We start from the raw sequence: 27,396 nt of genomic DNA on the forward strand, positions 1-27,396 counted from the left end.
TTTCACGGCCCGACGTCGGCCGCGATGGAGATTTAATCAGATTAAGGATCATCTTTTTTGCGGGAAAAGTCATGCCCTTTTGTTGCTACTCGGCTGTCGCTCGCACTTTTGCGCTGAATTTATGACTGGCGACGTTTGTCCTGAATATGAATTGTGTAGGGCTTTCTCTTCTTACTTAATTGTTAGTATATGGTTAGTCGGCGTGTGGCGTGTTAGGCGCCGCGGCGGCTATCGTATTGGTAACTTGCTCTGACACCGCGGCCCGCGCCCGTGCGCCACGCAGTCTGACCCAGACGAGGCGCCCGACGATGCGCTGCGCTTTATGGCCGATACGAGACGTAAATACCTATACGGGGATACGACTTTCACGGCTAACAACTGTAAAACGCTCATAGAAAAATCTTCAGTGTATCGATAAAATCTATTATTTCCAAGTAATTACCTATAATCGGATTTAAAAAGAAAATGCACGTAAGCAAATTCAGAACAATAAATACAGTATTCGACTGCCTTCTCAAAAATGTTAACACTTAAACGTTCGTGCGGCAAGCAGTCCGTTTGATTCGTAGATAGGGCGCTGAAGGCCGGATAAAAAGTAGAATTAAACGCGGCGAAACGCGCGTAAAATTATTTTACCATTGTATGCAAATCAACGCCGCCGTGATTATTTTATTTCCTAAGAGTCTCTGAATATAAATTTCGATTAAAAATAAACTAGTCTGCGAAACGGCTCTTAGTTGATAGGTGTTTTAATAGGCCATTAAGCGCCGCGTTTAAATTTTACCGAGATAACTTTTTCTATTGATTTGGCGCAGACAGAAAAATAGCCGAGTTGAAGACCAATAACGGGCTCAGACTTACAAGAAAAGTATGAATGAGTAAATAAATACACGGAAAGTTGACAACACCGAAGTTTGCGGACGTTAACAGCTAACAAAAAGGTCGTGCGTGCGCGTCTTCCGAATGTGGAAATACCTGCACATTTTGATGAACCACACTTCTGACAGCCACGCCACGTCTTACATGTTACAACTGACCGATGTTTATTTCGATAAAAACATTTCTTCCCAATACCTAACGGAATATTCTTATTAGAATGCAACTTGTTTATTTTTGACTTTTGCTTTTATGATACGTCTTATGTGGTTCTTTAAAAAGGTATGCCCATGGTTTTAAGGGCAGCGTGGGACAAATGTAGGTAACTCCACTGTAATAGTTGCAGTTGTCCATAAGCCACGGTGATTAACTGATTACTAACCTTCATGGGGCTCGTAATGTATGCTTATTTATGTGTTACACATATTTTTATTCATTAAAAATAGTACCCAATGAAATAACTAAAAATAGTAACAAACTAATACGTATGTGATTTCAATACAATGTAAGAGGAAATTGATATGATGGATTTTTTATTATTTTTTTATTTATTTAGTCATAACTCCCCTGATTTTGTATTTTTTAACAATAATTAAGAGTTAGAAAGAGCTGGAGTCAAGAGCATTCAAAACTTTTCTATTTAATCTGCTTTTCGCTTATACTTTTTACACAAATAATTGAAATGTTGAACACAAAGACATAGCTATTGTAATATACATCAAATTCTGTAAAAACGATTGTATGTTGAAGAAGTTGTAGCGTATGCATATAAAATATTATTTTAGGTACCTAAGTATTTCTCGCACACCGGGTTATAGTAAATGACATAAAATGAGTGCCTTAGCCAGTTTCAAATACTTGTAAAATGTCCCGTTTCCTTTTTCTGCATTTGTAACGTTTTACTTTAAAGTATTAAATATCAAGCGGAAAGGACCAGGTAATCGTAACATTCTTGACACTCGAGGTGGGATAAAACGGGCGGCCATCTTGGATATAAACGCATAACTCATTTATTAAAAGGAGTCGCTTCGGTCCCTGCGGCGTGCGGTGTCTAATGAAAGTTGCGCTGCAAAAACGTAGCGTCGCCGAGAATGTGTCGCCCGCGCGTTCGAAGACGTGTACAGGCTATAAAAATACCGAATGTCATTCTAATTCCTTCCCGAGCACAAGGCAAACTAAGCCTGATGCTAACCAGTATATCGTCGTTCCATTTAAGTATCATTGTTGTTGAATTCGAGAGCACTTTTCAATGGGTCCACGGCGAACTTGCTACGCTTGCGATTGCATAACCTACGGGAATGTTCACCCGAACCGGCCCGCGCCGCCTCGCGCCCCTCTCCATTTCTTTTTCAATCAATTCAATCAAAGGCTTCCATATTCGATTCCCGTTTGATGGCCGAACTGCGTGATATTTTAGACGGAAAACGACTAACACTCGATCCACCAATTAACCGGTAGATCTTATAAGATGTAATGATGAAACCAAAAACCGTCAATTCGTTAAAATAAATTTACTCCCGAACGACTTCTAATTTCGGACGGCGCGAGAGTTAAAGCGGCTGCTTTTTGCCGCTGTTAATTTCAGCGGACAATGGGTGAAGCGATCGCCGAACGCGTTCGGACAATCGACACTCCATTCTGAGCGCACTTAATTGCTCCTTTTGCCATTGAATAATTTCCATTCCAGCGCCCGCACATAATGAACGTTTACTTATTTCAAAAATTTTCCGTTGGCAAACAACTCTATCACACTGATCTTTCCTGGAATTTAATTGACACTCGAAATGTTTCGATAATGGGCTGCAATGAAAGTGGGATCTGCTTAGAACTGACCCATAGTTAACCTGGAGTTATTTTAACAGCCGAGCGCTTGGGTGGTAACGAGCGACGATATTGTCTTGAGACATAACGGCTGATTTTACGATCAAATCGGCCCAGTTGGTGCTTAATGTAGAACCAGTTTAAATACACTCGTAAATCTGGCGCGCGTGCCCACGCCTCGGATGACGGCTTGTCTGCGGCGCGTGCGACCTGACAACTCTGACAAACCTGATCCCGGACCGACTTCTCGGACGAGCTTTATCGATAGCGTGCCCTAGGCTCTTATTCCCCACATGACTTAAGTCTACCAATCAATTCCGACTTCAAGAAGCTACATTCAAGGTTACATTCAATCTAGATTCATCGGTGGATCAAACTCATGCGTTAACGCAAATCACATACCTTCTTCTTCAAGATGCAACTGGAAAAGCTATGTCAATTAACACGTAATTATGACTCTGAAAAGATTAACAATCGTGAAAAAATTCAATGACCCCTCTATATGTAGGTAGGTACTTATATTGAAGATTCTATTACCAAATCCAAGGGTTTGATTAAAAGCCTACATTCCCATGCTCTGATACGGAAGTATCGCAGTGCAAATCGACAAATAACCGTCGCATCCTCGAAACTGACCTTAAATGGCATCAAAGTGAACTTTATGAGGACATGTTAAAGTTTAAATTTGGAACATTTGAAACGTTATAGAGCCTTGCCAAAGTAATGTCCAAATGAATCTGCGCGAGATCACGTCGCCAATAAATCCAGTCCCGATAGAACAATTAAAAGACGAGTTTGAAACAATTACGCAGCCCCTCCGGCGCGTCGTGACGATACGGCCAACCGTGGCAATCTTAGTGTAATTGCGTTATTATAAGACATTTGTTTACTGAAAATTACGATAAATATGAAATAATCGAGCCAAAGCTATTAAATGGTGAGCTTGACTCGATGGTGAGTTCCGAATGTACACTAATTTTTTACGTACATAATATATTTTTTCTACTCCAGCACTTCAATCTGTCAATTAGATTATTGTCAGCGGTATCCAAATTAACTTCATTTGAGTGACGATAAGAAAGACTATTTGTCTATAGGTTCATATGATAACTGCTGAGCAGTAATCATATGAATATAGGAGTTAGAAGTTATTATTTTTTGAAGTACAACTTCCATTTAACAGGTTTGTTTTCAATTGCAGTAATAAGAAGCTTTTTAAAAATAATTAATATTTTGTTTCATAATTTAAATCAATATGAAAAATATACTGAAATGCGTTTTATATATTAGATATTGCAACACAAAGGTAAAAACCATAATTCTATCATATAATTTTTCATTCAGCATTTAAATATTCTTGAACGCAACCAAATTTTTCATAGGTAATTGAGAACCGGCTTATTTTCTATTTATCTTGTCTATGGCTTATTCGGCGCGTGTTTTGTTGGAAATTTGTAAACTTTGTCGAAACTATGTATTTGTGTTTTGTAGTTTATTATCGGTCGACGTTATTGTGAATTAAATCTTAAGTTATTAATTTTTATGAGTGATTCTGATGAACAATGTGCTCCCGAAGAAATCAAGACCATATGGCGCTCAAAGTGACTGACAATTTGTTACCTGAAAAGTGTAAGAAAGCGTACATGGAAATAAACCCATTTTATTGTTCTCGGATAGGTGTGTATGTGGCTGTCGTAGAAAAAGTATAGTATCTCTCTCGTACCTTACTTAGGCCACTCGGCAGGCTTCGTGGCCTAAACGCGGTTCTCACCTTTTATAGCCTTCATAAAGTTATAATTATATAATATACTATAATGTCACTGGTGAACTGATTGATTACACAGAGTGTCCTTTGAAAGTTATCAATCATCCTACTGACGCAATTTTCATCTGGTCCGTTTACTCGTATTGATAAATGGACCAGATGAAATGCTATTTACATTCAATTCGGGTTGAACATTTGCACGAATGAAATGCAAGTTAAACAACTACATAATTCAATTCTCAAAAATATAACTGCAACATCTTCTATAAGGAACTTGCCACTTGTTGTTCAGCTTAGGACGAGGAACTAAAACCAATATCCAATGTCCAAGACATATATTAGTCGAAGCAGGTCCAGCCGCAAGGCAAGCCGTGTGTAATGGAATGCTTTATCGAGTAGTAGCATTGTCGGGCGTTAATCGAAATCAATTGTTTCACGGCAATAAGTCTTCGCAAGCAGTTTTAATTGAGACTTGCTATCAATGCTATCGTAATATCTTTGCCCCGGGCCCCTTCCATGGTTGCCTGTGATAGCAATGCCTGCTGTAGGTCCAAAGTAATCGCGCCATCTATGAATACACTTTACTATTTTAATGACGAGAAATTGGAAAGCGCAAGGCGATTCTAATTCAAACTGTCAGGTTTTATTTAGTAGTTTGCTAATGAGATAATCCTTTTGTTATTTAGAAAAAACAATTCAAATTATACATACTTCTAGAACTTGTAGTATCTTATGTAAACAGTAAAGTTTTTAAATCAAAGGAAAAGTGGAAGATTTCACACCTCTGGCAGGACTCGAACCTGTGACCTTATGGTACATCGGTCCAATTACTCTGTCTGACCACCTGAATCACCGAGGCCTATCTGATGTGTATGAGCTTTTCCATGCCTTCCCTTATTTCCGTAGGATTGCTAGTAGCAAATGGTCGCAGGTTCTTTTTTTTTCAGTTTTCCTTTAATTCAAAAAAAATATGGTATCGCTCACAGACATTTGTATGTGACAAAACAAAATTTTCACAACACGTATGCATTCTTATATTTATTTTAAATAATATCATATCACATTATCCTACATATTTGTATGATAAAATTTGGACTTCTAAACCACTAGTTAAATTCGCTCTTGGAAGTCAGTCACGATTCTAATCCGTATTCCAGGCACACAGGGCTCAGAATGCCCGGACAGCCCGGTGTTTGTATAATGAATATGCCGCGCTCATACATATCCTTGAGTAGTGCAGCTAGTGATGGCGTGTCCGTGGGAATATTCCTGCCCCAAGGGAATAAAGAGGAATTTTAACTATCACAAAAGAATATGGCACTGAAGCTTTGGTAGTTTCGTGTGCTCTGCTTACCCCTTTATGGGATACAGGCGTGATTGTATGTATGTATGTATGTACAAAAGAATATTAACAGTTTTTGTTTGTGTTAATAGATGTGGCAAAATATTTTAAGGGAAACTTGTTGCCATCAATGTGTATAATATAGGTAATTCGAAAATATTTCTCTCTACTGAAAAAAAGTAGAGACCGTGAACAATACTCATAACATAAATCTGAATAATATAAGTAGAGTCAGATAAAGGCATTAGACGCAGAACGCAAAAATATATCAAACTAGCTTTTTCTCGCGGCTTCGCTCGCGGTAGAAAGAGACAAAAAGTAGCCTATGTCACTCTTCATCCCTTCAACTATCTCCACTTAAAAAATCACGACAATTAGTCGCTCCGTTTTGCCGTGAAAAACGGACAAACAAACAGACGGATGGTATAGGTAGATATTATTTGGCGCATCAGTCCAAATGAGAGATCTGCATAGAGGCCAATTCCATTTTAATGGAGCGCTTGGCAAAATATTCTGTTCTGTACCTTTAGCTTTCGCAGTGTCCTAATTCTCCTAAACTTACAATATAAGGCCGCTTTAGAAATTTCACTTCATTCTATACCATTTTTCGATATATAGGGTAGAAATAGGTGGCTATTGGCACATCACTAAGGGTCACTTGCATCAATGAAAATGGAGGGTTAACCCGAGGGTTAACTCAGCATTTTATATGGCATTTGACAGATGACGGCCAACTAACCCTAAGTTAAGTGGTTGGTGCAAGTGGGCCTAAGTGCACCTCGCGTTCCACTCTAGCGTCCAGAGATCTGCATAAGGGCTAATCCCATTGTAATGAGGCGCCCGGCAAACATATATATTTATACTATAGTTACCTTTGATTGTAATAATTAAATAAAATTGGATACCGTTTTATTAGGCAGGCGTCCGGTTTTTTATCCATAGCCCAGTATTTAGTCCATCACTTTCATCAAAATAGACCAGTTCATTTTAGATTCCATTAACTCTCAAATAGTCCTTACACCCTGGCGGGTGTTGCCTCTGCGTGTGTCCCATGATACGGGCAAGGGCAACATCCGCTCGGTGTACCCCTTACATTTCATTAAAGTGTCGAAAGGGCCTCTACGCGTTGGCTTCGGCCCCGCGCACGCCTCCCAAAGGTCCGGAACACCATTGTTCCGTGATGGGAAAGACATAAAATAAATAATAATAACAAGCTCCCGAACCTGAAGCGGGAAATACACTAATATCTCTTCTAAAGAAATATGCCCACCCTAGTATCCTGAGCGTGACCTTCTATTTACACTCCTTATCTGCTTTTCATATTTCCATTCCAGAAACATATGTTTTTTGCATAGATACAGATACCTAGATACTCTTTGGCCCAACACTAAGTGCATCTCGCGTTCCGCTCTAGCGTCCAGAGATCTGCATAGGGGCTGATCCCATTTTAATGGAGCGCCCGGCAAACAAGCTCCCGAGCCGCTTACGGCAAATCCACCGGGATCCCCGCGCCACTTAGTGAGAACATAGCTTTTATATGCTGTTTTCTTATGTTTTACTTAGTTTTTAAAGAAATTGCAAAGCTATTTGCTGAACTATTGAATACAAAGAAAATATAATATGAATAATATGATCTAGAAAAATATGACTTGTCAAAAATGTGTCTTTAAATTGTGATTGTGACCTTAACTCGCTCACCTTAGTGAGAATATAGCTTTTATATGCAGTTTTCTTATGATTAAATTATTTTTTGAAGAAATTGCAGTGCCTAAATAGTACCTATCATGTTTTCGTGATCGTATGATTTATAGATCATGTCATTGACGTTGACGCGTGCTTTGGGTCGCGCCATCGTTGTTGTCATGCCATCAGAGGCTATGCTTTATAAATGTGTGCGTCATGGTGAGTGATACGATTTATTTGTGTTGAAACTATTTAATACAGGGATAGACTTAGGGATTATACGCCTTGACTTAATGTAGACAAATATTTTAAAGGTGATAGACAATATTTTTAGAGTTAATTAATATGAATCACATTATTATATGAACTACTCGATTCACGCGATTTCTAAATAAAACGTTCTATAAAATGTTTTAATGTTCATTACCTTCAAACAAATTACCTTGTTTTCATTAAAAAGCAACTGTCGCAAAGGAATTGAAATCATAATTAATTACTTACTGCTATTTCTTAAGGTCTATTCAGGCCCGCAGAGTAGGTATGGGTCCAAGAAGTACAAAACCGCGCTGCAAATGCGGCAGCCTTTACATCTTGACATTCATTTTAAATGTAGATGCATTGAGAACCGTAGAGCCGTGTTTTGGTAATGTTCAAGTAGGAAATCACCAGAATGTAGATGGATAATTACAAAATTCGTTTATTTCGTCATCATGGGTTACAAAAGGTGTCACTTTACATTATACTCGTAAGTCCATCTATGGTGTGCCTTTCGGTACAAGAAATAAGTATAAAATGTATCTTTTTCCGCACATTATTTAAAAAGTAAATGGTTTGTTTTCTTTGCAATTCTAGTTTTCATAATATCTTTTACATGAAATAATACGGTATAATTCGAGGATTTACTGGTGAAACCCAATAAATCGAGATAATTTTTCTTTGAAATAAGAACATTGTGGAAATTGCACATAGTTCGAATTTCAAAAACCAGTTTGCTCAACTTATCGGGTTTCACCAGTAAACCCTCGTATAATTGCAATTGGTCAGCATTTCAGTACCTAACGCCGTGTCTTGTGTGGGCGACGGTCGCGCGACCGTCGCCGTCGCGTCTCATACTTCCATATCGATAAGGTTTGATTTCGTATGCGTCGCATCGCCGTCGCGCGACCATCGCGCGACCGTCGCCCACGCAAGCCACGACGTAAGTAGTATGTTATTTGTTATCATTGTGTTTTTGGTAAAATATCCCTACACTACTGTCCCTAGTCAATCTGACATAGACCAGGGGCCAGTTTCTCGAAAGGTACAAGCTTTGTATTACAAGTATGTTTCCATGGAAACCCATACGATTTGACAGTTCGCGCACTTGTAATACAAGGCTTGTACCTTTCGAGAAACGGGCCCCAGTAGGTAGGTTTCGGGAGATACTTTAAAATGAAATAATGACACATGAATACTTGCATGTAAGCCAGATTTAATGTTATAGGAGGAATACAGGTTGGATTAAAGAGCAGCTCAGATTAATATCGTCCACAATCGCCTCTACACCTCCAGCCATCCACGATTTCACACATTTAAACGAGAATTAATCTGGCATTGTGCGCTCGCGCGCGGTCGTTAATATTTCGCTCCGTATTGACAATGCGTCCACACTAAAGGATTTGATTCATTAGCCCAGGGACTAACGTCCTCGGTACAAAGAGCTCGTCCTATCCGAAGGATGCACTCTCTGACCTTCGCGCTAACGAGTTGGGATAATGATCGTATTCAAAACGATGTGACTCGTCGAATGCCGTGATAAACAATTACGATGATTATTCAGTTGTACCTTTAAATTCTTCTGCAACATGAGTCAGACTTCGATTACTGGCATCTTTTGCCGGACGGAGAATAAAGACTAGCATATTTCTAAACATATTTTTACCGATGTATGCAATTCGCTCGAGAATTGTCGACCTAGTACCAACTGGCATTGACCAAAACAGCTCAGACGGTCCCAGGAGGGCTAACACTATCTTGCATCGCGAAGTTGTCTAGTCGCCTGATGCTTTCTAAATTATTTAAGATCCCTGTATGTTGAGAAAAGTCAAGTTAAAATTATACTCCCGAGCACATTTTATATTTTTTCATGATCTAAATTGAATATATCCAATCTTTGCAAGATTATTTTGAAGACTTCCGTGTGTTTTTTTTTCTAAATAGTTTAAGTATTATAATTTTTACAGTGCTACATCTACAAACAACTTCTTATTATTAATTCAAATGGAGTTTCAAATTTAATCAATTTCATGAGTTTCCGATGTAAATTTTACTATTGGCTAAAAGCGATTTAATCCGGTTTTCCAAAATCTTCCTGTTTTTATCAACTCGATGTAGGTATAAATTATCCATGGACCACATCGTCAATATAACCCAGATAAACTCGAAAACAAAGTATCTAGTCATGGCCTGGCCTCGAAATCTGGAGATTGAATAAATCATTATCGATCCGTCTTCCTCAGCAGGTAGATCTGAAACGAGCCAATGAGGTAATTTTTATTCATTCAAATCTTAGTCTACTCGTGCTGGAGTCGAATGTTAAAAAGCGTGTCTCATAAAAAATCATGTTGTTCGCTAACACCAAGGCGGAAGCATATGTAAACATGCCGTAGTTCATGTTTATGTTGATTTTAATGTTTAATCGAAATACTTATTTGCCGTGGAACCTTCGTTTTGTTATTGTTGAAAATCAGGGTGAATATAGAAGCAGGTCACCTGCCATCTACTGTTTGGCTTTTACCTATTGAAGATAGTTGGAGATGTCGACAACATTTTAATACTGACGAGGAAGAGAAAATAAAATATTGTCTACGTAAATTAATGTTTGATAACCTAAAGCAAATAGCCAAATAGGTACATAAAAATACTCTTGTAATTTTTGTTTTAATATAATACCTATGTACTTATAGTAATGTAGGTATACATAAATCATCGAAAATCGGTCAGCCAAAACTTCATGTAAGTCACGTCCGTGATTTTTTATTATAAGGTTTATGAATAAAAATAATATTTTCTTATCACACCTGTTAATGCTGATACCGTCAACAGTACTTGACCATAGTTTTTGCTGCTATACTTGGACGTGTTTATTAACATTTTATTCATTTATGCGCTTTTTGAATTTGGTCCATCAACTACAACTTAATAAATATTTACATTATTCACCTACCTCTTATTTCTTTTTTAGTTATTCATACACTGATTCTGATTTCTTCTCGTCCGAAGCATCACCTCTTAAATAATTTGACGCCTAGCTTAGTATCTCTGTACTCTTACGTAATCGTATATCACAGATATAGTGGTCTGAACTGTGGTGAGTTACATTTTACAACTCATAACATAACACCGAAATCTTCATCGATGTTGATCCAAATTGAAGTGACTTTATTAATTGGAACCATGGTCGTGGCGAATTGAACCCGGTCAAAACATTCAATATACCGGAAATCATGATTTTATTGAAATTCATCTTGGAGATGGTAGTTAATGAGGAAATTCCTATTTGAAATCAAAATTAACGTTCAACAAATTCAGCTAAATATTTAGAATTTTCTCGTCTACAGGTGGAATTGACTACCAATGCTCGTAAAATTTTGTTCCATGGATTCCATATTTTATAACAATTTTTGGTCGTTTACTTTTCTTTTACTGGCGCAGTCACGTAGGATTGGGCAAAAATTCTAGTAACATCTCAAATCAAACCAGCATTTAGGTTCTTATATCTTCAAGTAATCTTACTAGCGTTTATTAGTATATTACCTACAGCAGACCTATCCATCGTATTAAAACGTACCTAAAAATACAATCCCTAATCTTTTCAATTCACCAGCAACACAAAGTATGTAAATTGATGTTTTAGTTATTGATAACAATCGGAAAACAAGTTACACGAACGATCCTTACACTTCAGAATATCATCAACGATCGACATTCGAAATTTTCCACAATTTGTATTCAGTCTGGATAATTCGCCTTCGCCTTGGCCTGCATTCTGGTCTATTAATCTAATCCTTATCTAATTCCAATGCAGTATGATAATAAGGGGTTGATTCTGCCGGAGATCGTATTAATAGATTTATTTTGTACAAATTGTTTCTGTTAAAATCCATTACCTATATATGTTCGTAACAGTAACGCTTTGTATACGCGCAAATACAAGTTGTAAGTAAAAGTGAAAAAGTAGTTTTTTTTGTGGCAATTAATATTTGTCCTCCGTACCTTTGTACGGGCAGTTCGTCCAAGTCAGCCAACCCTTTGGCTGGCTGACTTGGACGAAACTGCCTCTTAGGCAGCGTTCCCATTCCCACTTAAGCGTCGCGTGTCTCGGGGCGCGCAACGGACGTCTCCGCCACGCCGCCTGAATGTAATTCAAAAAACGTCTCCTCTTACGTCCTTGCTATACAAAATGTACTGAGGAGACGTTTTTTGAATTACATTCAGGCGGCGTGGCGCGGACGTCCGTTCCGCATCTCAGGACATGCGTCTCTTAGATGTGGCCGGTCCCTTAGACTTTTTCAATTAATCACTTGGTAACTTTTTAGCAAAAGACATTTTTTCTCTTTGAATTGGTATGCCTACTATATCAAGGTTGAAAAACAAAACCGCTGCGTAAAACACAATGTATTTTAGCATTAGGCAATTCAAATCAAATACCCATGTAAATAGATGAGTTATTATTTCGTTCGGAATGAAATTCCCATAGTTCTGAAGTATCTATTGCAAATGTAAAGACGGCGTACCTATTGCATAATCATCAACATGATTCGCCACGGATCGATTTGATTATTAAATATTTACCTCCTTTCCGTTTTTAGGGTTCCGTAGTCAACTAGGAACCCTTTTATAGTTTCGCCATGTCTGTCTGTCCGTCCGTCCGTCCGCGGATAATCTCAGTAACCGTTAGCACTAGAAAGCTGAAATTTGGTACCAATCACGCCAACAAAGTGCAAAAATAAAAAATGGAAAAAAATGTTTTATTAGGGTAACCCCCCCCCCCCTACATGTAAAGTGGGGGCTGATTTTTTTTTTTCATTCCAACCCCAACGTGTGATATATTGTTGGATAGGTATTTAAAAAACCGGCCAAGAGCGTGTCGGGCCACGCTCAGTGTAGGGTTCCGTAGTTTTCCGTATTCTTCTCAAAAACTACTGAACCTATCAAGTTCAAAACAATTTTTCTAGAAAGTCTTTATAAAGTTCTACTTTTGTGATTTTTTTCATATTTTTTAAACTTACGGTTCAAAAGTTAGAGGGGGGGACGCACTTTTTTTTCCTTTAGGAGCGATATTTCCGAAAATACTAATATTATCAAAAAACCATCTTAGAAAACCCTTATTCATTTTTAAATACCTATCCAACAATATATCACACGTTGGGGTTGGAATGAAAAAAAATTTTAGCCCCCACTTTACATGTAGGGGGGGTACCCTAATAAAACATTTTTTCCCATTTTTTATTTTTGCACTTTGTCGGCGTGATTGAAATACAAATTGGTACCAAATTTCAGCTTTCTAGTGCTAACGGTTACTGAGATTATCCGCGGACGGACGGACGGACGGACAGACAGACATGGCGAAACTATAAGGGTTCCTAGTTGACTACGGAACCCTAAAAATGAATAAGGGTTTACTCAGATCGTTTTTTGATAATATTAATATTTTCGCTCCTAAAGGAAAAAAAACCGGCCAAGAGCGTGTCGGGCCACGCTCAGTGTAGGGTTCCGTAGTTTTCCGTATTTTTCTCAAAAACTACTGAACCTATCAAGATCAAAACAATTTTCCTAGAAAGTCTTTATAAAGTTCTATTTTTGTGATTTTTTTCATATTTTTTAAACATATGGTTCAAAAGTTAGAGGGGGGGGGGACGCACTTTTTTTTCCTTTAGGAGCGATTATTTCCGAAAATATTAATATTATCAAAAAACGATCTTAGTAAACCCTTATTCATTTTTGAATACCTATCCAATAATATATCACACGTTGGGGTTGAAATGAAAAAAAATATCAGCCCCCACTTTACATGTAGGGGGAGTACCCTAATAAAACATTTTTTTCCGTTTTTTATTTTTGCACTTTGTCAGCGTGATTGATATACATATTGGTACCAAATTTCAGCTTTCTAGTGCTAACGGTTACTGAGATTATCCGCGGACGGACGGACGGACGGACGGACGGACAGACAGACATGGCGAAACTATAAGGGTTCCTAGTTGACTACGGAACCCTAAAAAGTGCGTCCCCCCCCCCTCTAACTTTTGAACCATATCTTTAAAAAATATAAAAAAATCACAAAAGTAGAACTTTATAAAGACTTTCTAGGAAAATTGTTTTGAACTTGATAGGTTCAGTAGTTTTTGAGAAAAATACGGAAAACTACGGAACCCTACACTGAGCGTGGCCCGACACGCTCATGGCCGGTTTTTATATTACCTTTGTACGGATCTTAATTTGAAAAAATGTCGTAGGTATGGTAGTGTGTGTTATATGAATGAAGTTAAGCTTAAAACTGATCTATTGAAAGGTATCTTATGAATTCAATATGCAATGGACAAAAAATCTAACAAAGTACAGATCAATAGTTTAAAATTGTAAATCTTTTGATTGTATGTGTATTGTTGAATTTGAGTTACTCATACTTGACCGAATAATAAGACACGGAAGAAGCAAGTAAACTTTTAACACTTTAGTATTATTTACGACGCCTCGTATCGTATCAAAGTCATAATAAAAATTGAATGGCTACTACCAGCCGCCGCCGACGCGCCGTGACGATTGTTTCGACTACCGGTTTTAGATAATTATCTTTTTCATCACACACCCGTCTTTCGATTTTTAATATAAAGACAGATCGGGCATTAATTAAGCTGGGCTGATGAGTTCGCGGCGTCCCGCTCGCTCAGTCATTACGGCATGTAGAGGCGAGAAGTTTTTTTAATTTGTTATTATTCTGTGGCGTAAAGAAATGTTAATTTGAGGCAGCGTGAAATTAACAGCGGCCCTTTGTAGGGCCGCGGCGGCTGACTTAAACACACAACGGGTGACGAGCTACACGCTCCTTTCATACTCCACTCTCTTATTTGCACTCGAATTACTCTTTTTATACACTTTCATTAAGAGCTCGGATTGTTAAACATCGATTTGTAGTTCGGAGCACAATCGCTTGTGCTTAACTTTGGTATGAATGGTCCAATAACGTCGTGATTATGTTCGCAATGTTCAATCATGCCATTACTAATACCTGAGTAATGTTCCATTTGAATCTCTTTAGCGTCCGTTTACCGCTTTACTAATCTACCTAATAGCTCTAGATAATGACTGCCTACTTTAGATATATACTGTTATTTGATATATGTTGTCAGAACAAGCTAAATTTTATGTTTCAGAATAGTCATTTTTTAATCAAAAGTTGTTTTACTCATGAAACCAGATTATCAATAAAAGAAAATAAACTAAATTCAAATGGAAATGGAATGGAATGGAAATGGTTAGGATATTGTGTTTCTTAGCTTTTAAGTATTAATTATTGTTAATTGTATTTTGTATTATTGTGTGATTTTGTATATTTAGAATGAGTTAGTATTATAAATTGTATTAATTCAAATGTAAGCGCGAAGTTATAACGTCATATTAACCTCAGTACGTCGACATTGTTTATTAATTAAAACATTGTTATATATTTATCATGTATTATATTTTTATATGACGTTCTACAATAAAGAAAAGAGAGTGACAACAGTTTTTACAGCATGTCATATTTAAAAGTCGAAATATTAAACTATTTAAAGGAAAAGGTTTTAATACCGAACATTCTCGGCCCTTTCAATAGGAAATTAACTTAAATAACTTAGTTAATTAATAGGTAACAAAATAATTTTAGCTATTGGCCTAATGAATACTCCTTTCTGGGTTCTTACTTGAACAGATCTCACTAAATTATCAGACGTATTTTTGTTGATTGATATTATTGTACCCAGCGGCCAACAAGCAGGCGGAGTTGCTTCGTCTTTCAATAAAACTATTTGACCAATTTGTAAATTGGTTCTTCTCTGCAGCCACTTGCTTCTTGGTTGCAGCTCACTCAAATAATTGTTATAAAACTGTACCCAAAACTTTTGTTTTATTTGAGTAATTTTTTGAAACATATTTAATCTATTTTCGGCTTTATCGACAATACTAGGCTCAGGTATATCTGAAATTGGAGACCCAATCAAAAAGTGAGCCAGTGTTAGGCAAACAATGTTATCATTATCAGGGATATTAAAAACTGAACGGTCATTTAGAATCGGAATATCTTTTTATGTTCTACAACATCTACATTGTATTGAGATTAGACCCCTCAATTCTCTGTATGATACCTATATATTAAAAACAAATCAATAAATACTTAACAAAAACATTTGTATTGCAGTGGTATCGTGTGGACCAGAGCCTCCTCAGCCCAGAGCTCCAGCAGAAGTTCAAGCAGCTGGATCCAGATGACGACACAAAGGCGTTCCTGTCGGCTTCCATTGACAAGTCTACATGGGTCTGGACACAGATCTGGTACTTGCTGGCGAAAGCCGTACTCAGGCACTTCTGGTCTATCACCGACATCAATGGGTGAGTATTAGGTTAGTTCAAGCAGTTAGATAAAGACGACGACACAGAGGCTTTCTAGTATGCCTCTGTCGACAAGTCCATGTGGGTCTGGACACAGATCTGGTATCTGCTGGCAAAGACCGTACTGAGGCACTTCTGGTCTGTCACCGACATTAATGGGTGATTATTATATTAATACAAGCGGCTAGATCGAGACGAAGACACAAAGGCGTTCCTGTCGGCGTCGGCTTCCATCAACAGGTCCACGTTATTCTGGACGCAGATTTCGTATCCGCTGGCGGAATTCCATACTTTGGCACTTCTGGTCTATCGCTCACATTTGATTTGTGTTAGTGTTATTTATTAGGATGTGTCTAGACAATTTCGCAAAGGCCTTGACATAATACATACATAGACGTGAACTTTATCATCGATAAAACAAGATTTACAGGTAACAGGCACAGCCACTCTGGCGAATATGTTAAAGAAAAATTGCATATCTATATCAGATTGTATCAATATAATTATTTGTCGCTAAACTTAGTAAAAACAGGAAACAAAGGTAAGTACAAAACGACCGACGAAGCTGATATCAGACGGCGTGAATCATAAAGTTCTACTAAAGGTAAGTTTAGAATCTGTGTAAGTGCACGAAAACTTTTCTCTCATCCTAACGAATACGCCGTCAAACTTTTTGATTTAAAACTAATGAATCATTTCTTTCACAAACGATGAATTGCCATTTGAATCACGACAATTGGGCATTATTAAGTGCGTCCAGATTCGTCCAATTACGCCAATTACACTCCCGGTAGCTGTAAGTATGTATGAGTATATTATTTCCCCGTCCATTGTGTCGTGTATGCACAAATTAACTAATTCAAGTAGTTAGCGCTGCGCGTTCGTCGATCGATTTATCGATTATTTGCTCATTTTATAGATAATAGTATCTGTAATTGAAGTGACTTTTATTATTGGCTCTAAACCTATTAACATAGGTGCGTTTGTTTAAATTTGATTTTATTGCGTTTTCTTTTTTGTTTACATAGAGTGAAATTTAAATATCGCGATCGGTGATATTTTAAATGTCTTGTTGGTTTAGGGGTTTATCGCTTCTAAAACAATTTTAGAGATAGGCGCAGTACGGTAAAAGTAAATTTAATTCAATTCAGTTCATTTATTTCATTACGATCAAACGGTCCAAGAAATGTGTTGGACATAGTAAAGAGAACAATGTAAGGAAGCCCATAAATTGTACGAGTGTTCTCCTCCGCACAGACTATCGATATCGATAGCCGCGATGGCGGGTCGGGAGTGCCTGGTCGCGTCCGGGGCTTGTGAACGGCACTGAAAGCGATCACGGCGGGTGTCTATAGCCGGCCACTAATAAATAATTTAAATAAATTGACGGACGAGATTTACTCATTGGCTGTTTCCGTCTCTCAATTACGTTTTATTTATCACTTGCTACTCGCCGGCTCAAGAGGACCGCGGCGCGACCGAGCCTTTGATTTGCATGTTTGTACATCGGATTTCGCGCTAACACAGATTGGCGTAGAAATATTGCCCGTTCAACGTTCGAATTACGAAAATTTCAATTGAATTGGATTTCGAAATAATTTCGATTAAGTTGTCTATGAAACGCCAATCAATTTGAAATAAAGTTTAGAGAGATATTGCGAGAGAAATAATTGCTATTGATTTGTTTACTCGTTTCGGTCGCTTTCTTATTGTTCTAGTTATGTTTTCTATTGCATTATTTTTTTATTTAAATGTCTAAAAAAATTGTATAAAATTTAAACGACCAACAGTTACATTTTTGTTTAGCCATTTATTTGATCTTTTAGCCATAATACAACAATATTTATGCAATGATGGTACAAAGTTATCGACTAAAACGTACCGTGACAGTCTTATTATAAAATTGCAGAACTTCATTAACACCCAAAATCATAGTTTTCACAGTAAATGTAGCCAAATACTTATAACATCCAAAAACCTGTTACATTTACAACACGGTAAATAAAAATCGTTGAAGTATTAAATTACATATGTATTACCGACTTTACACTAATTTGTATTTCATAGCACCCTTTAGGATTACTCAAAGAAAAATCTAATTACAAAAAATAAGATTATTGATTTTTTCTTTGTTTTACTTTATGTTACTTAAATATGTACTTATGAATAATTCGCGAGGTATTCATAAGCGTAGTTGTTAATCCCAGTAAGTCTACAGGATATTTAATCATCACCGCGGCACTTAAAATATATGAGTCAATAAACGCCTTCCCAACACACAGTTTCCGGACAAAATATTTAAACGAATACATTTCGAATGACACTTGATAGAATTGATTTTTATTTGTGTCAACATACGGAATTGTAGGGACATCCTCATTTACACAGATTGAATTTGATTTTGATTTACCGGCTAATGTCAATTCAAGAAGGACGGTTATGATTAATATAGACTGAGAAATTGATATTACGGTCATTCTCAAGAAAGACGTAAGGGCGAATTCTAATTACCGCGACACATTTGCTTTTAGTGGAATCTCAGTTCTAATTTAGAATTCAAATTCAACTGAAAATAAAAGCGTCGCGGCAATTAGAATATAATAGACGATTGAGAATTACCGATTTAATGGGTATCTAATACTAATACCTATAGAATATAGATAAATAGATAATACATGGAATTTTTGACATAGAATACTTTTCCTTCATATGATCGTCTATTAAACAGAGTTTGACTCTCTCTTTTGTGCTCTAATCACCCGTTCCAAATAGTTTTAACAAAAGGTTGCGTTTCTCAAAACTGAAAGTTACAAGTTACAAGCGGAAGTTTATTTCCAACTTGTCATATTAGACATTGACTACCACTTGTAAATTGTAACTTGTAGCTTCGAGAAATGGGGCCCAGGGGCCCGTTTCTCGAAAGGTACAAGCCTTGTATTACAAGTGTGTTTCCATGGAAACCCATACGATTTGACAGTTCGCGCACTTGTAATACAAGGCTTGTACCTTTCGAGAAACGGGCCCCAGGTATACGTCCACAGATCATTGGTTTTTCTATACGTACGTTATTTTTACTGGATCATCACCATATGCTTAATTTCCAATTTGCCACACTGAAAACCTATTTTCAGTTTCAGTTTTCCGTAAGGTCTAAGCGTCTAATCTGGCGTTCGTAAAATCAACTGTCGTCAATTGGTTTTCAATTATTCAAAATTTATTTCAGTTAAAACGAGTTTTGGCTCGCGAGGTGTAACTTTATAAGGTCTTGTGCTATTAATTAGTTGAAAGTAGAAACGCATTTCAATCAGCAACAGACATGATAATTGGCACGACGACGCACGCCCAAACCAATTGGCGATTGTTCAAAATTCGATCATACCCATTACGTGTGAAAGCAATAACCATGAGCATTAATTATAACTTGCCTTTACATACATACATACAATCACGCCTGTGTCCCATGAAGGGGTAGGCAGAGCACATGAAGCTACTCAGGTTTCAGTGCCACTCTTGGCAAATAAGGGGTTAAAAGAAAACGAAACTGTGGTGTGTGTGTGTGTGTGGAAACTGTGAACTTGCCTTTATTGATATTAATTTATGATTTTTACTAAAAATACCGAATAAATTATTTAAGGTATAAGATGGCACGTCTCGAGTTAGTAAATTTGAAATATTTTGAGTAAACATATATGTACATATATGTATAGGTTACCCAAAAATGCAAAACTTAGTCTGACCTGACCCATTTATTTATGTTTATCATGTACCTAGTCAATTTCTAAGTTGTTTTTTTACGTTCTCATTATAACTTAAATGTACAATTACCACTCTATATTTAACCTATTCTAGGACTTCAGCCATACTGAGGCAAGCTTCTTCTACAGTTGATAGAAGTTGAGCTTTTTATATGCTAATGTGCTGCAGTCTGATTGTACCCCGAAAATCAACTAATTTCATCAAATTTAACGTCCATGAAAATGACTGTAATGTATTCCGTACCAATACTATAGTAGTTCAAATTAGTTCGAAAAACTTGAATGTCAAGTTCTCATCCTACAACCTCCGGTCCGTTCCCCCACGCTTCGACGACTCCTGTACAATACCATGTTAGCTCAAACTGACTCAGTATTTATGAAATAACCGCTATCATAAACATCGAGACTCCATTGCAATACAATTTCGCAATCCAAATACGTAATTGAATTCGATCTGTACGGGTTCGATGACAGCGTTCAGGCACCAATTTGCCGGCACCTCATTACGTTTTATGGGCACTCAATCATTGGCCGAATTATGCACACACCGCTGCTGCTCACACTTCGTGCTGACACGAAATCTGTTTATGTCACTGTCATTTTCAGCAAGAAAAAACGAGAGGTGATTAGTGTACACCTAAGAGTATCTTCTTTTAGTATATCGAGACTGTCGTAAGAATGTTTATCAAAATCTTAATTTTTCTGCGTGACGTTGGAGGCTGTAAGGGAATTACTGAATTTCATAAATTATCACTCAATAGTTGGCTGAATTATGCACACACTGTTAATAAAAAAAAAAAAAAAAAAAAAAATGGTTTATTCATTAACTTCAGAACTTAACAATATACATGATGGTGTCTCTTTTTAAGTATACAAGATACCTGTGTCAAGAGACACCGCTCTTCCTTACTGGGTTGCTAACTAACGATAACACATTGCCCACACTTCGTGCTGACAAGAAATCTGTTTGTGTCACTGTCATTTTGAAGGAGAGGGTACAAGAGGTGATTACTTAGTGTAATCGTAACTTCTCGTAGTATCTCTGGACTGTCGTAAGCATGTCTTTCAATATGTAAATATTGCACGGTGTCGTGAATTGCATGCATTGACAGGTAATTAATTTGTTTACACGGTCATTGTTAATAAATTTCCTAAGATTCAGCCTTAATTTGTAACTCTCTAAATATTTATTTAAAGTTATTCTTTTAAAACCTGACAGCTTAATTTATGCAGTCTATCATAGATGGTCACAAACTGCAAAATATACATATACCCATAATACAGCCGTTTTAGCTGCAGCTCGATAAAAAAAAGACAAACAACATTTAAAATTTTATCCGACTAAATGCATGCAAAGTAAACCAATAATGTCCCAACGCGTTTACTTATAACACATAACTTCACACTAACCGTGAGTAATAAACGATACAATTTCCATTTATCTCCACGACAATATTAAAATTACTTGAAATAACGTCCACCCCAATCGAACAAATGTTATAAAGCCAATATACAAATGTAATTTCTTTTTTTGAGTTAAGATAAACTAAATTATGGGCTAAAACACGTATAATAAAATAAAAACTCACTTAAAACTCGCATGATTAAGGGACCTTCGTATGCAAATATCTCCATAAACGTCCCTCGTGACGTTAGCGTGATTGTTATTGCTAACATTAATTACTGCGGCCTTCTTAAATCGTGAGTTAATAACCCGGGGGCCTGTTCGGAAACGATTCATGCTGCGTCAATACAGTAAGGTACCTCTCGCGAGGAATGATGATCCTTTTGACTGTCCCTTTAAGTAACCTTAATTCATTCAAAACGAATGTGGTACACATTCACAAAACTTAAACAAGATCAGTGCGTTTTCGTTGAAACACGCATACAGAAAATTATATCTGAAAGTTTATACCACGATTTTCAAACCAAAGGAATGGGAACTAGTGGCTCTAGTGGGCTCACATGCAAAAAAATTCAATTTTGTAGATATATGTTTATTAATTTATTAATAAAACATAACATAGGGGCTATGTTGCTGATTTAATGTAAATACTGCTTATATCAAATCAGCGACTAAGGTACTTACACAGGATTGTGGAGCGAAGGAACAAATGTGTCGCTTAACTTCAAAATTAGGTAAATCCATTATGCTATAAGGTTGATTATCTTGGAGATCATATTATATTTTTTATATAATATATTTTTTATTTTTTATTATATTTTTTTCATTCTGCTTTAAGGTTGAATATATATTCAACCTTAAAGCAGAATGGATTAACCTAAGTTTGAAGTTAAGCGACACAAATTAAAAAAATACAGGCATGATATTATTTTGATCCGACTAATGCTCATTCGAGAATGAGGCCCTTGTACAATTATATTTCGGTCGCGCCTGTTTAATACTTTATCTTTTTACATTAACTCTTAAATGCTTGTTTTTGTTAACAATAATTACTTCTCTTGTTCATTCTCTTATTTCGACTCGTTTATGTCAAACTCACGAGTTATAATGAATTGCTTTAATTGCCCTTTTTCTGAAGCTTTAATTAGGACTCTGTGTCAAAAGAACTTTCTAAGCATCCTAAAAAAGAACCTACAAGAGTTGAATGACGCCTCATTGGTTGAATGACGTTCTAAGGTACTAACGTAGATAGCAAAATTTATAGGATTCTTAACTCCATGTTTTGCTCTGTTTTTTTAAGTTTTCGAACTATCTACGCTAGTTATGCAAACGGAAACGTATATTATGACAACGTTTAATATACTAGTAGAACAATGTCCTCATACTTATAGTCCCATACCAAAGACCCTTTCAATTCCATCACGTAGCCTTAACCATAGAGTTAGTATAATATATTTATCTATTCAATCACGAGTGCCTATTTTCCATAAATAGAAGGTAATCGCAAGAAATAGACCACTTCTTAGCCCGACGTCTTTTCAGGCGTAATTACGCTTTCTTACGCGACGTATCCGCACAGCCGTCGACAAAAGGTCTAGACTGCGCGGCTAACTACCGGTAGGAAATATTCAAGCAGGCAATAAGATTAAGGTTATTTATTTATTGTGAGCAGTAAACCGCCGTGTGGTCCGTATTCCGCGGCGGTCGCCACTTCTCAAGCAGCAGCGATCCTACGATAGTGTACCATTAGCGCGAACGCTCGCGCCGGCATCCAATTGTGCGTTTAGATATCGCATACAAATGTCGATCGGGTGCGCGGCCGCGCCGGCTCATCTGCATTCAATCCCATTGTTGCGGTTATTATTGAATGTATGCGTAATCGCTAATTTATGGGGCACACTGACCACTCGGCTCACATCCGATCTAATCTCGGTTTGGCGTTTAGAATTCAGATCGAGCTGAATCCGCGCCGCGTTACGACCTGCTTGTTAACATCGACAATGCGGCGCTTACGTCCGAAGGCACAAGGCCGCGGCCCGACGCAGATGGGTATCGTAAATATTTCCATCCCGGGATCGTAATTATTTGTACAAAAAGGCGACAGTGTCGTAATAGGGAGTGAAAAGCGGCGGCCTCCGCCCGCGCCCGCGCTGCCGTAAAAAGCGCAAAGAATACACCTCGATATGATCGCACAAAGGCCGCTCCTGAATCCTACCTCAATGCTAATTTCCACTATCGCGCTCGCCCTCATTCATTTTCAATCGGAGCCAGCCTCCGCTTACTTCTATTTTTTTAAATCACATTAAAGAATCGAATATGGTGGACGTTTTTTTGTGCAGCTGGTGCGTGCGACGCGATTTATTTATTTGCGGAGTTTTTTAAAGCGACATTCCGGCTCGCTGTATACTTGTGTCTACCCGCAATTGGCATTTCGGGCTAAGCGCGAGGTATACAAAGTCGCCGGTTTTAACGGTTGTTTTTAACGCTCGAATCCTCTCACAAGAAACGGAGGATACAAATAAATTATTAATCGTTTGTCCTGTCTTTTATAAATTAAAATCCATCCTTTTTTTGGTCGAGCGCGCCCTGCCCGAGTATTTTTTGGCGTCGCGTTTCATTGTCTGTCTTCGAATTTATTAAGCTTAAGCCAGAGGTGAGCAATTAAATCTGTGACAGAAATTAATACGAGCACTGCCTCGCGCGGGCGACGCGGGTCGACCGGTTATTAATTCACAGCTTGTGTGCTTTATTAATCCCCATATTATAAATAAAGACTTTACATTGGTAGCCGCCATAAAGTACGCCAGCAGTGCACTGTCGGCAGGCACAATTTATTATAAATACCCGAATCGTAACTGCTTCATAAAACGCCTAATTAGGCATGGCGCGTCACAGGAATAAATTGAAGCAAATTAGATTTCTTTTATGTGCCTGACACTTCAAACACACCGGTAATTTCGAGAGTAACGTAAATTAAAATTTCCCCGTGTCCGGGTGCGCAGAGCTCAGGGAAATTCACGAAAATTATCTAATTACGTGTGTGCAGAGAAAAATCGCGAGTTTACTTAGTAACCGCCCGGAAAATTACCCACATAAATCAACCGGCGCGCGCGGGGCGCTTGATTTTCCATTCGCTATCTTTTACGCTGTTATTATTTTGATTTATTCGCCCTGGTAATGAAGGCGTACGTCTCTTATTGACTTACAGAAATCCGGCGCAGTTCTCACTTCGCGAAATTGCTTTTTCTCCTTTGTGTTGGTGCTCAATTATTGTTTGGACTTTAAAAATGAAAAGTTTCCTTCCGTGAAAATCGACCATTCTTCAAATATTTTTTCATTTTCAGCTGTCTGTGATTAAATGGTTTTGTTTTTTATATCTATCGCCTAATTCTTCACAGCCACCATTGCAAAGTCATGTTAATCAATCGCATATACAATAAATTGTGATGTAAACATGTCCTACAATTCAATCAATCTTGTCAGAAAGTCTTATGGTAATATTCATTAATAATTAATAGTGGAGTCCCTTCAGCCGTTTTCGAATCGATCTTCTCAATTGTCCATACGTCAGGTAATAAAATAAGTTACGCATCACCACAAATAGGTGTTAGCCGTGAAAAATAAAACAGCGGACGTTGCGGTGGCCCCGCAGGGATACTATTCCGATCCCTCACCAAACGCAAGCGACGCACAGACTTACGCAAACCAGTGCCTTGCTTTCGCAGCAAATCCTTAGTTGTTTTCACACCACACTGAGAGAAAGTACAACCAGTTTTCATGTTCGTTCAACAAGTTTTTTGGTTAAAATAGCGCCTACGTGCTCTTTGGTTCAAACAACAAGCTACTTGTCATTTGAATCGGCAATATATTTGAATCAACAAGTCGATTTTATAAAAACAACCTGACACATATTGTTTGAAACATGCGTTTGGCTGATTCAAACGGATAAACCGCAACAAGTCGAACTTGTTAAATTCACAATGCAAATTTCTCTCAGTGCAGTGTTACCATTGCAAATGTAGCTAATATGCTTCAAACTACGCTTCCATTTTTTGCTCTTCCTTCTGCATTGGTGTAACGAAGCATCTTCAGCGATTTTGAGACTTCTTCTAACTATAGCATCACTTATTTTCCCTGCTGCCTGTTGTACTTTTCTATGGGCAAATGGGCATTGTGGACAACACTCGCTCAGTCGCATGTTAACTCTACATCTTGTAATTATAATGAATTGTGATTCGGGCGGATTTTCGTAAGTCGACGCCCAGCACCTATGGCGTAACGCAGCTTTGCGTGACGCGGGGGTCGGCTAGTCTTGCCTACCTGGCTCGTCAAGAGTAGAAAATCCCATCCTATCATGCATGATTAGGACCTCCGAAGGTCTCTCGGGACTCCGTGGTCTTTTTAAGCTAGAATGCTACAGTGTACGCTCTGGATCGTAAAATAGAGTGCAAATTATGAATATGTGTACTTACCTATATGTACCTTCGTTGTCAAAATCAATCCAACAAGTAAACTTAATACTTGTAACTATCATCACCATCAACATCATGCTTCCTTGCAAAGTCTGTACCCCCCCCCCCCTTGAGTGTGGCTCAGAAGCGCCATAGCGCTTAATCTGAGAACCCTCCAGACCCTTTCATCACGGTTCTCTTAGTACAGGCTGGTCCATCGCCCATACGTTCTTTCACCGTTGGAACAGCACAGTAGGATGCGCGTGATGGGGCGGCGATACAGGCTCGTTAACAGAGTGCTACATTCCGCGACACCGCACATCAGCTGCGGCGAGCTAACCAGCACGCAATTATGAGGGGACGCGGCTAAACCTAGGAAACACTAGATTTTGCCACTTGTAAGGGTTCTCTATGGGGATCGTTTAACGGGGTAAAAGTAGATTAGTTGAGTTAATATAAAGTTTTCGCCTATCTACGCCTCTAAAGAACTTTGAGGTCTGTGTTATGTCAAAAGTACAACTAAAGACGACACACCATACCTGCATTGGGACCCGTAACGGTGACCCACCCGATAAGCAGGGTTTCGCAGCGCAGGTTCGACCAACTCCGATCTACTAAGTAATAGATTCAACCACGCACAAAAAGCTAGACATGAGTTCAACCAGCTACCAAATTATGACAGCATGTGTCTTCATTGCATCACGGCATTGTCTTTTCATCCCACGAAGCAGTGTTATTATATTAAAACCTTAGGTGGATGAACACTCTGTATTATGACAAAACCTGCGCTGTGGATCTGAACGTATGTATTTTTGATTATTTCTTTTTTTTAATAAATAATAAGAGTCCATAGTAAAAGGGAAGCTCCTCATAGCAACAGTGTTTTAGTCGTCAAATCGAATTCTAGTCACGCCTAACTCCATTATAACTACAAAAGGTTTTGCGAAACGACGTCAATATCTGGTTAGCAGGGTGCTACACTCTCCACCGCACATCAGCCTAACCAGCTTCGCAATTATGACGCGATGATGTCGCTAGCCACTAACTCGGCGAGATTATCTCTACCGCTTGTAGGGATTCTTATACAGTTCGCCTAACCAAGCTACTTAGCTTGGTTAGGCGGACGGATTTTATTATCATTTTAATATGTTGCCGTGGTTAACAGCTACTTGGCTTGCTTGTCAGAAACTGCTTAGCATTTTTATTATAGTTTTAATAACGATATTACACCTGATCGCTTTAAAACAATACATAGCTAATACCTAATGTGCTGTGCATATTATATGGTTTAGGCCATATCGTTTATTCCGAAACCTTGTTGGCTGCATTCGCAAAAATCGTAAAAAAATCAACAGAATATTTATGAGGATGGTTTATGAGGATTGGAATAAATTAACGTTAGGTACTGACAAAGAGATCACACTTGTAAATTACTATTATTATTCAGATATCACATGTGGTATTCGTCGTTGCTAAAGTGAATGGTGATTTCAGTCATTACATTGCGGACATTCCAGCGCTCGCGTCAAACACAGCCAGCGTTAGCACACTTGTGTTCCACTCGTTCAATGTTAGCTCGGGATATGGCGGTCATATGGCCAGTGACATAGTGATCTCCTAGATATCGACTGCGGTGGTCACCGTTGCTAAAGTCAACGATGACGGAG

At 38.0% G+C, this 27,396-nt stretch overlaps 1 protein-coding gene across 1 annotated transcript in view; it reads left to right on the top strand.

Annotated features, from left to right (window-relative positions):
• The window catches only part of LOC125232087 (protein-L-histidine N-pros-methyltransferase), an 82,743-nt gene that overhangs the window by 17,922 nt on the left and 37,425 nt on the right, over positions 1-27,396 (top strand). Inside the window, 1 exon segment of the mRNA XM_048137702.1 lies at positions 15,928-16,118. Within this exon segment, the coding sequence (XP_047993659.1) occupies positions 15,928-16,118 (191 nt within the window).

The sequence above is a fragment of the Leguminivora glycinivorella genome, chromosome 12, assembly GCF_023078275.1.
Source record: "Leguminivora glycinivorella isolate SPB_JAAS2020 chromosome 12, LegGlyc_1.1, whole genome shotgun sequence".
Lineage (NCBI taxonomy): Eukaryota > Metazoa > Arthropoda > Insecta > Lepidoptera > Tortricidae > Leguminivora > Leguminivora glycinivorella.